Source organism: Cariama cristata, unplaced genomic scaffold (assembly GCF_000690535.1).
Source record: "Cariama cristata isolate BGI_N322 unplaced genomic scaffold, ASM69053v1 scaffold348, whole genome shotgun sequence".
Lineage (NCBI taxonomy): Eukaryota > Metazoa > Chordata > Aves > Cariamiformes > Cariamidae > Cariama > Cariama cristata.
In genome coordinates this window covers 75,146-86,918 of record NW_009632591.1, presented here as the reverse complement: position 1 = coordinate 86,918, position 11,773 = coordinate 75,146, and the positions used below count along the sequence as shown (strand labels likewise).

The window sequence follows — 11,773 nt, the reverse complement described above, 5'->3', positions numbered from 1 at the left end:
GTGGGAATAGTTATGCAAGTTATCCTGCCAGTATGATGTGAGAGTATGAACCATGCTTATTCAAGCAAGTACTTCTGTAAAGACTAATAGAAAATAATACGTTATAGAGATTGTTCTTTATAATGCAAAATACAGCAACTTCAGGGGTTGTAGCTGGCTTACCAAAACTTTGTAGCGTGAAGATTTGTTAGTTTTCTGGTCATTGCATCAATGTTATTTTTAGACTGGTTAAAGCTTGGATGTGGTCTTAATTTTGAGTATGTGATTGTTGCTCCTAAATGATAATCCTGTTATATCTTTCTATGTATATGTACTATTTTCATACTAATTTTAGGGGGGCGGGGGGTGTGTGTCTTCACAGAGAGTTCTAGAAGCTGAAGAACAAGTACTGGTTATGTATCACAGATACTGGGAGGAATATAGCAAAGGGGCAGACTATATGGACTGTTTATACAGGTAAGCTTTTCAAAATGAGTTGTTAAACCTTTGAAATAATTAAAGTGATCTGCTGCTGAAGTCTAAGAATGTTGCTTAAAGAGAACAATAGCTGAATATGCCCCAGGTCAGTTTTGGAGACAATATAGTTATGGTAGCAGGACATGAGAAAAACCAAGTTTTTCTGTGCACTGCTTCTTACTACTGAAGTAATTATCTAAGATGATTCCTACCATTATTTCATTACTAGTATATTCTACCTCTGTTTCTGATGTTGCGGTGCCAAATATGTTGGTGCTAATCAACCCTGCAGTGAAGTAGCTCATAATTCTAGGTGTTCTTCTACCAGAGTGGCATTGTACTGAAGTGTCCAGTTGAATCAGCATGGTTTGTTTCAAAGCTTAGCCATGTACCTTGGCAAAAACACAGCTCTCCTTTCTAAAAGAGCCTTTCAGACAAGGCTATGTGCTCTTTGGGCCTGTCCTTTTCAGGTGAATGTTTGAACTGCAGGATTAGAGAGGGAGTGAAAATTTCTCCTTATTTCTTTTCTAAGAACTTCAGAAACTAATAGACTGTATACAAGCAATCAATTTTACAGGTTTTTTTTTCAGTTGATTACAGCCAAGTCTATAAATAAAAATACAACTAACCCATCATTTTTATACTTCTACTGTTTCCTGAATTGCAAATGTGTTTCATTGCTACTAGTGATGGCTTAGGCATATAAAACTCACCCATTCATGAGGTGTTAGAATTATAACTATATTGAGATGGCTTTGGAATTAGTAGGATTTGGATTTTAATTCCGCTGTGACTGTAGGTTGAACATTCTAGTGTCCATTATGCATGTGATACCCAGCAGGTAAATATAACTTATGAGGCACTGTTAATATGGTACTTATTTGATGGTATGATGTGAGGTTTTACAAAGGATTTCAAGACCTTTGCTGTTACGTTAGGAGATGTGTGTGTGATCTTGTACAATTATTAAGTTATCGCTAGCAGACTGGGAACAAATGTAATGGAATCCATCCTGGGCTTGCAAACTGAAGTTCCATAATGTGTCACTGACTTAACTGTTGATAGAGGGAGGGAAAAAATCCTGTTTCATGTGTATGAATCTCAGTGATTCTGCTTTGTATAACAGTTTTTTGAGTACTTGAGTGCTTCTGGTAGTAAACCAAGAAAATATTTCTCCAGCAATGTGAATCTGATTTTTTTTGTTTGATTTTTGAACAAGCTAGGACATTTTTTCCGGACAGTTATTACACACACGAACCAACCTGTATGTATATATAAACACAGTAGAGTGGTATTCATATATCAGTGAAACCAAGCTGTTAAACTCTGAAGTTAGTTATTTTGTGCCAGCTTGACCCATTCTAACTCTTCTTCCTGCTTTGCATATGGTATTTTGGTCCAGAAAATGTACTTGTTAGGTGTTCTGTTGGAAATAATTTTACCTCAAAGTTTTATCTTCTTTGTGTTGAAACTCTGAGTTTTGTTATATACTATCTTTTAAAAGTCCCTAAAGGGTATGACTTTGTGAAAGTATGATTTTTCTCTTCAGTAATAAAATGTACATCATAATGGGAACTAAAAAAACCTTTCGCAGGAAGGCAAGAAGTAATTCAGTGCTTGATTAGTAGAATCATAATGGCTTTCATGCATTGGAAACGCTTCATTAAATGTTATGTCATTTTTTCGGGTTTTTTTGAGAGAAAGTTTTGTGTGAAAGTACTTCTGAAGACCATAAGAAGATATTCTGGATTTTATAAAGCAGTTGGAGTTCTTTTCTTACTTGCATATCTGCTCTCAAAAAAGTACCATAAATTAGTCAACTCTGTTATATCCCAGGATCTCATTTGTATAATTCTTCCAGCAATGACAGCTGTTTAATCTTTACAACTAGTAATATTCGTGTTATTTTTAAATAGATTCTTTTAAATTTTAGATAGGCTTGCATCTCTGCTTCTTAATTTTTTTGAAGAGCTGAAGTTTTAAAATCTGCTCATAATAAAATCCTGAAAACTAAATACACATAGTGCAGCTTTTGCTTTGCTCCATTTTGTCTTCTTTTTAAATATTTGTAATAATACTAGTATATTAATGTATAGTAATTTTTAGTTCTTTAGTGTGATCTTAGTTCTCTTTCTTTTTGTACTTTTGTGTAAGGCATCTTCCTTCCCTTTCAGGATTAAACTTCAGCCAGTTTTGTCGTGATAGGAGTAATTTGTATTTTGATTCTAAGCATAATATCAAAGTAACCTGTAACACAGTTCAAACTGATATTAGTTCCAGTCCCCTGCTCATTTTTCAAGCTTTAAGAAGCTGCTGCTCTGAATCTTGCTTACTAATTATGTAACTTCATAAATATGGGGAAGATTTAAACAAGCAAGAAATGCCATCAACATTTGAAACCTCACATTAATGAAATTTTTCTTTGGAACTCCTTCCAATGAAGGAACTGCCTTCATTTTAGGCTATAGTGTTTGGTAGCCCTGGGAGGTTTACTTCCGCATCAGGTACTTACTATTGGTCTGATCGTTTTGATACCGCTGTTGGATTCATAAAATTTTGTATCTGTAGTGCTTTGTTGTAGTGAGACAGCTTTCATTTATTAGCTAATACTCAAGTTGTGGTAGATCAACCCAATTTTACACATCTGTAAACCAGTGAATACTTCATCTGTGTTTAAGAGTGATTCAGAACAGATACTGGATTATGAAAATTTCCGGTGCCAAGTACTTGTATGTGTACACTACTAGACACGTTAAAGCATTCTGCTTGTATAAAGCACAGTGGTTCTGCCGCTTTTAGTATAACTCTTGTGAAGTCAGCATTGCACATTTTCACTGAAACGTGAAAAAAAAAAAAAAAGAGGTGAACAAGCCTTTGAAGGTCATCCATTTCAACCTTATGCTCAGAGTAGAGCTAATTTCAAAGTTAAGCCAGGTTGCTTAAGGTTTTGTTGAATGAAATTCTGAGCTCCTTCAAGGACAAGAGCTTTTGCTGCCTTTATGAGCAGCCTGTTTTAGTGCTTGATTACTCTCATTCTAAAAAATTTTCCTGTATGTCTGTCTGGAATTTGTCATGCTGCAACTGGTGTCCGTTGCTTCTTGTGTTTTCTCTGTGCTCCTCTGAGAAGAGTTATCTTCATCTTATGTATGTCTTATGCTCTGCACCCTAGCTATCTCAGTGAGCTTTCTCTGGACTCTCTTCCATTTGTCCAGATCTGTTGTATTTGGGAATTCAGAACTGATCATAATATTCCAGGGATGTCCTCACAAGTGCTAGTGGAACAATCACCTCCCTCAACTTGCTGGTACACGCTTGCTAATGCAGCCAAGGAGGTGGTTGGTTCATTGTCAGCTCCGCAAGACAAACTGCTAATTTGGTATCCATCCATGAGCAACACTGTTCATAACTGGTCCCCAGATAGATTTAGCACTGCTGACCGTATGAATGCATATGGAAATTATTGAAAACGTTAATACAATTGCTAATTCCTGTTAAACAGTAATGTACCCATTTATAACTTCATCATGTGGTTGCGTACTCATTTTGTAGCTTACAAAGCAATTTAATTGTGGAAGTGGTAGGTTGAAGAAAATCTTAAAAACCAAACTGAATGCTTTTGAAAACTAACTGTAGTAATTAGTCCTAGCTAATTAGTTATGTTTTTTTTTAATTGGGTCTTTATCCATTTCTCTGTCCGTGACCTGTGAAAATCATTAGCAGAGTTTTCTCGGTGCAAATTTCTGAAAACGATTTCCTCAGCACTTGGTCAGGTTTATTCCTTGATACTGTTCTGCTAGTCTTGCATGCCATTTTGGGGATCAGTATAGCAGTCTGACTGTGTGTAGAATCGGGGCAAGGGGGGCAAAAAGAAAAAGAGTGGTTACTCAAAAGTTTCTTCTTTATCTTTGGAGAGCTTTCAGAGGAGGGAAAAGTCTGAATAGAGGGTGTCTACCCTTTTTGCTTAAAGTATGGTACTTCTAGAAATATATATAATCATGTGTGTTGTTTTGTGGTGCCGTATCATGGATGGACAAAGACTTAAAGGAGGTAAATTCTTTTGGCTTTATCATGGAGAACTTAAGAAAATAACCAGGAGCTCACTTGAGACAGGTACACTCTTAGGTTTATTACCTTCAAGCTAAATTTCACAATGTCTATTTTGCCAACACTAATATTTGTTTCTTATCCAGGAGTGTGTAATTCAAACTACTAAAACCAAATTAAACATTAAAAGAAAAAAAAATATATCTAATCCTTCTGACAAAGCTTTGCAAAGTCTGTCCCTCCAAGGACACTGTGGGCTATTGAGATGTGGAAACATTGCTTTGGCAATGTGCTCACTGTGTCTACAATAGTAATCTGTGGTTAGAGTATTGTCCTTGGTTGATCTAAAAGTACCAAATACATGGAAGTTACCAGGTAAACTGTTCCAATAATTAGCTACCCTTCTAATTGTTCAATTGGTTTTTGCAGGATTTTTTTTTTGCTAAATTCCTTGTAAAAGACCTTATCCTTTGCCCACAAAAATGTTTGTGTACCAGACATTTTCCTGATATTGTTAATTTAGATGGAACACTGTCTTTCAGTATTCCAGTGTAAAGCAGATCTTTGTTTTGAATGAGTCTTGTAATGCTCTTCTAAATTCCAAACTTTACAGTTTCTTTCTGGAGCGGAAGCTTGGTGGGTGTGTTTTGAGGTTTGGGTACCAAAAGGTGTATTGCTTCGCAAATACTGTGAAAGGAAACAATCTGCAATTTTCTCATCTTGTTTGCTGTTTTCCTCATCAGATAGCGAAGCATAAGCCTGCATAGGTGCACTCTCAAGTAATTGGGTCTGAGCTGTGTGGTCAGTTGTTTCAAATTTTCACCTGAAAGTTTTATCTCAATAGTAGCAAAAGTCTGTGAGTAATTTCTGGTATTATCAGTTCATGCCCAATCCTTATCTCCACAGTAAGTTACAGCTAGACCTTATGGATTGTCTCCTAAAAGTAAGAAATACAGATGAAGTATTTGAGGTAGTTATTCAAGGTGAAAAATGGCTTGTCACTTCAGTGGAGAAATTAATTTGAGATCATACTGTTTGCACATCCTTTGCAGTTATTTGCTTGTGCCTGGTTCTGGAAGTTGATGGTAAAAGTAGGGGAAGGGGAGGGGAAACATAGGCAAATTTGATTTTGAGGTAGAGCGTGGTGAAGCTCTTGTCATGGGCGGTTCTGGCTGCCCACTTCTTGCCACCCCATGTTTGCTTGAATCAGGTAGGTCTTTGCAGGGGTACCTGATGTAGGTTAAACTTGTTTATTTACTTGTGGTTACATTAGTTTTAGGATAGATCAGTTGCCCAATCTGGATTTGTTGGGAAGGCATGGACTGATGGAAGAGAGAGGGTGTGAATGAGGAGAGCATATGGTTTTCCTTTTTAGCAAGCAGAATGGCAGCTGCTGGCTTTGGTCACGTGGAGGAGTGGGAAATATCATCAAGGAGCATGCCTGCTTTTAAGGCTTGTGTTCCAACTATTCTGGGTGTCCGCACAAGTATTATATGAAATGGTGGGACTGTAGCCTTCTACACAGACTTACATTTACAATTTGTGATGGTTATTGATGATAGCAGAGTGGTTACAGTACTCTAAGACTTTGGAGTCTGAAAGTAGGTTACGCCACTGTATTCCAATTTGTCACCAATGCACTGTCACATGTCTTCCTTCTTTGGACTCTGTGATGTCCTAAATTCTTTCAAGTTCACAGGTTTCCGTAGTGTGTTTCTCCTTTTCTTCATTGCCTGTCATTTACCTTCCTGCCCAGAGTGTTCAGACATCACTAGTCTAGTGTAGCCTCTGAAGCCTGAATCTCTTAAAATGCTTCAGGTAGTCTGGCGCTCTTCAGTGTCTGAAACCAGACATCTCAAAACTGCTGGCTGGATCAGAATGTTAAAAAAATTTCTCAGTTACCTCATTTAAGTACTAACATAACATGTATTGTAAGTGTAGTTATGAAAGATATTATAAATTTCTTCCCAATTATCTGGGAAAGAGAAGGAGAATGGTTCAGTTTAAAAACTATTGTGTTTCTTTTAAGGGATTACTGAGAATTAAGAGGGATGTTTTATCAGGTCTTGCCCAGAAACCATTTTCTGTTCTTTAAAAAACTATGCATACAGTAGTAAATACTAAATACTAAATTAAGAAAAGCATAACATTTCTTCTTTGTAACTTAATTAAAATAATTTCTGCAAATTCTTTTCTTCTATTTAAAATTTGTAATACAGTTGTTTGCTAGTTATCATGACCTGAGTAAGGGATCATAACTGGCAAAAGTTGGCCCTGTAAAAATTAACAATATTTTTGTGTTTTAGTCTGAGAAATGCAAAATAATGAACTGAACAGGCAGAAGAAAATACGTTTCACTTAAAAATATCTGATACTCAGGAACACTTTTCTATCATTAAATAAACTACTATCACTCTACTACTAGTCAACTGCTCAGAATTTAGCAGTTATTTTGCATGTACGTGCATGAGTAATATGGCAGTGTACGTTGAAAGGTTGGATTCTTACACAAATATATTACACACCAAGAAAATGCTGACATTGCTGTATCAGGCTACTGTTTGATATCTCAATTAACATTGTACTGTCTTAATATGATGGAAGGTCTTTTGAATTGAGGTCATTCATATTTTAAGAATTTCCTACAGATAGCAATTGCATTCGTTAAAAGAGGTTATCTTTTGTGATGTGGAAGACATTCCACAATTCCAAATTTATTTAAAAAAAAAAAAGCTTAACTTTTGCCTGTTTTGATTAGAATATCTTTATTTCTATAGGTACCTCAACACACAGTTTATTAAGAAGAACAAATTGACTGAAGCTGATCTTCAGTATGGTTATGGTGGGGTGGATATGAATGAACCTTTGATGGAAATAGGAGAGGTAGGTATCTCTGCAAGTGGGAGTGGATATAAACTGTTTTCAGAAGTGCTACAAATTCAGCTTTGTCCTTTTAGATTTTGGCTTTTCTGTGTCACAGAATCCAAGTAGATATACGGTAGAAGATGTAAGCGCTGAACCCTTTGTAAAATGAGATTACAATTTTGATGTAGAATAATATAGTTACTGGGGGCAGGGCGGGGGGAAGCAAATATGAAAACTATTGGAGAACTTCAGTTTAAAATGTGATAATAGATACCACTTTGCAAAAACACTTTGGTTTAACTGCCACTACTATCTAGAAAATATTTTGAAGCAGTAGTACCTTAGTTTTTTGGAAACCCTTGAAATATTACTTTTAATCTACTATTTCTTGATGTCATAAAGGGTAACAGCTTTTTTTGAGATTAGTCTTTTGTACATCTTGTTTTCTAATGCAAGCTGTTTTGTACTTCTATTGTAGCAACTTGGATAGAGATTTTGATAGAAAAAGTAGACATTCTGTGCACAAAAGTATCATGTAGGGAGGGCTTATCTTTTAAAAGGTAATTTGGGGCAAGCACAAGGATGTGGAAAAAATTACTAATGTAAGTTGGAGAGGCTGAGGGTAATTTTTAAATACCTATTAAATGAAAAAAATTATCAGCAATATCACTATGTTCTGAGATACCATCCTGTGCACTTCAACTATGCAGAAGTGAAATATACATGATTTCTGTCGCTTCATGGCTACTCTTACCATGAAATACAAGAAAGTAAAATGAAAAGACCGTTTTACAGTTAAAAAAAAAAAAAAAAAGAATTCCTTCAAATTTTTCAAAGCATAGTGTTTCAGTATGTAAGAAGATTTTGAAAACACCTTTTCAGTCTGAATCGGAACAAAACCACAGTCTTGAATACAGTTGAGTAGAAACTTTTCTTTTTGAATGCTTGTCTGTGTGTCTGTTTGCTTTGTAACTGTATGTATACATGCTGCTAGCTGGAGAATTCATGTTATTCTGTCATTATCTGTAGTGGTATATTGGTTTTTTCCTTTCCTCTCTGTTTACCTTTTTCTCTAAAAGGGAAGTGAACACTGCTTCTCTTTAAGTTTGCAAAACTAGAGAAAATGCCTTTTTTTTTTCCCCTTAATGTCAGAACTTGACCTGTTGGTGATTACTGTTCTAGCTCTTTGATTTCATTGTTTGAAGTAGGAAATCTCTGCTGCCTTTAGTTAAGAGTAAGGAGAGATTGTGATGCATGAAGAAGCATCTTCTGTGCTTCTGACCCAGCTACCCAGCTGATGAGGACGGCACTGCCAGTTGAAATTGCTAATCCTCTGACAGGTTGGGGATGGGCAGAAAAAAAACACCAGAAACATTATATACGTTAAGTTAAGGCAATTCAGGAAAGGAAATTCTTCTTTTGTCTGCCTATGCTGTCTCCAAGGCTTGCTAATCAGTGGCATCTGTAAGTCTGATCAGAGCTTGGAAGTGCATATTGCTGCACTGTTTGTGGCATCTTCAAAATGTCACAACTGTTATTCCTTATTTCCTCAGACTGAGATTTAGCTAAGTCTGTTCCAACAATTGTCGGAAGTTGTCCTTAGCTCTGTGTGAATGACTGTTAGTTCAGCTGCTTTGGGGGCTGGGAATGGGTCTGGGCTTGTTATTGGCACTGGGTGATGCTGATGTATTAATGAATTTTCCCCCTGTTTCAGTGTGCCACTCCATTCTGAGGTGTCACCCAAAAGATGGTAGTGGCACCTTTTGTTCATAGCTTTCTGCCCTAGGATATGTTTACCACAGAAGAACAAACAGCAGACCTGATAATTCAGCTTTTCTTGAGTATTTCGTTTTCCTGATGTTTGTGGAATTGTACGCAGGAAGGAAGGACAATGACACACACTTTTCTTCAAGCTTCCCAATAGTTGTTCATAGGATGGTACATCCCTAACTCATCATTTGGGCAGGTTATGGGGAGGGTTAAGATTCTTACTGTTAGCTTGGCAGCCTTTGGTTTTTGAAGATGTTCAGATGATAATGTCTGGAAGTCTGCTAATGAGTTTTTCATTATCTCACTCTCCAAGACTCCTTCCATTTCTCTTTACCAAATACTGTCTTAGTAATCTGTAGTAGTGGGAGGCAAACTTTAGATCGTGAGGTAGTAAAGTTAATCTCTGTTCATTACTGGTGTAGGATTAGGTTTATGGCAGTTACTCCTTTGCCCTGACAAGGAATGGAGACTTGAGTTCTACACTCAAGTAGTTTAATGCATTAAATTACAGCACTGTTTATGGTGAATTTGTTGCCTCAGAAATAAAAACAGTTCACGTTTCTTGACCTACAAGGCATTTGCCAAACTTATCAAGTCTTTGTTTTGAAAGCATTTTCTCCTCCATTATGGTTCCTGTTTAGGATTCTATCTTTTATTCTTTGGGTTGCAGTAGGGGCTTTGACAAAAATCTTTATTTCAGTAGTTTATCACTTTAGAATGGAAGGAATTACTATTTATCCCTTTTTAGATTACTAAGGTGTTCTGTCCTTTATCAACCCAAGAGCAAACATGCTAATTTTATACTGAGACTGAAGAGAATTATATATGAAGTTACAGAAATAATGCCTAGTATTTGTAGAAGCAGAACTGTACTCTCTGTGTACTGATTTTTCTATCTCAGCATCAATCCTGTGTGCTAATGAAACTTTGGGAGCTTTTCAGTAATCTTAAACAAGTACATGCTTGCTTAGTTCTTCTGGGGTGTGTGACAGTAGGTATGTACAAGAGACCAGAGGTGCGTATGTGATGTGTGTGGGCATGGCTTTCAAACAGTTTATCATCCTGATAAGCATTCCAGACATTCAGTAATTGTTGTACTAGGAAAAATGTAGGATGAGTTCAGTTGATGAAAGTAGTCTGCCATTGCTTGCAAGAGATTTTTTTTTTTTTTTTTTCCTGTCCATGTGTTATGAATGCATGGTGAAGGATACTGCTTTTCTGAGTTGAGCTCCTGTCACTGATTTGAGACTTCTGAGTTTTCAATGAATCTATGGGAGCCCTGAGCTAGAAAGTAGTTAAGATGTGCCTTCTGTTCCCCACCCCCCATCATGGGGCAACAGATTCTGGAAAACGGAGGAAACTGCCATGTTCTGCATTGTCAGTCTAGGTGGAGAAATAAGATCGGTCCCTCTCTTCATGGAGAAAAACGTCTCTTGAATTAATACATCAAGCTGCTGGAATGTCCTGTTTGTAGTTTACTTGACATGGAAATTCCAACAGGCAGCTTCAAGCAGTTTCAGATTGGTAGATCATATGTGAGGGGGACCATGCTGGAGACTGCATTTCAGAGACTGCATTGTAGAATAGAGTCACCTGAGGTCGTCCCCTTCACCTCATAGTCACAAAAATGTGTCAGTCTCTTTTTTTTTTTTTTTTTTTTCTTTCTTTCCAGAGCTAGCTTCTTTCAGCATTCTCTGCTGGATGAGTTCCTGATGTCTTAGGGAAACTGTTTTCCTCTAACTGTTCTACTACTAGTCTCCACAAGGCAAGATAGTGAAAATCAGTCCTAAGACAACTTTGATTTCAAAACATTATCTGTCTTGATTTATAAGCAAACCTTTACCTTTTCTTTAAACCTGTTTATGATGCAGTTGGGTCAGCTTTACCTCACAGACTTCTGTACCCTGTATTACAGCATGGGTGGTGTGTAGCTGTGACAGAGCAAGTTCATTTTTCTGCTCTTTAAAAGGAAAATTATTTCAAAAAGTGGATCAGATACCTAGTTGTTAGCTAGTTCCCTACTTTCAGTTAAGACATGCCTGATCAATATTTGAACTTTTATAGCTAAGGACCTGTTAGTTGTGTCAAAGCTTTCTTAGCAGCAATATTCCCTCTGTCCTCACTGATTTTGGCAATTTCATTTTTTCTCAGTCTGCTACTCACTGGTAGGTTTTTTTTAGAGGTCTCATATGTGTGTGGGTGGGTATTCCCCCTGCATGAGGGATCACTTTATCCCCTTTGGGCTTTAAATCTGATTTTGACTTAAATGTAAAAAGTCCTTTGAACGATTGAAGTTATGTTTATAAAAATGGTGTGTTTTGGGAGCAATTACTTCACCTAAAAGAGTTTGAGATGTTTGAGTCCATTTGACTGATCCCTCTAATGATATATTAGGAACAGGGTGACCTATCCCTACATTAAGGTGATTTGAATTGCATTTAAGTGAAATATTAGCTTGCCAGTGACTTTGCTTAAGCTGTATGTGTCTTAGTTTGAGGTGCAAACTCTCTGTGTTGGATATGAGGGTTCTGTATCTTTGACTCTGATCTCTGACAAATTGGCCAAGAGGTATTCCCTTTTGTCAGCTGAGGCTCATTTTGCTATCATTTTTAGGAATACCGGTGTCTACATGCATTCA

General features: G+C 36.8%; 1 protein-coding gene across 1 annotated transcript in view; it reads left to right on the top strand.

Annotated features, from left to right (window-relative positions):
- Positions 1-334: 334 nt before the first annotated feature.
- Positions 335-11,773, top strand: part of CUL2 (cullin 2) — a gene marked incomplete at its 5' end in the record, with an annotated part of 39,355 nt that continues 27,916 nt past the window's right edge. The window contains 2 exons of the mRNA XM_009706380.1: positions 335-456; positions 7,278-7,383. Of these exons, the coding sequence (XP_009704682.1) occupies positions 335-456; positions 7,278-7,383 (228 nt within the window). The remainder of the gene's footprint in view (positions 457-7,277; positions 7,384-11,773) is intronic.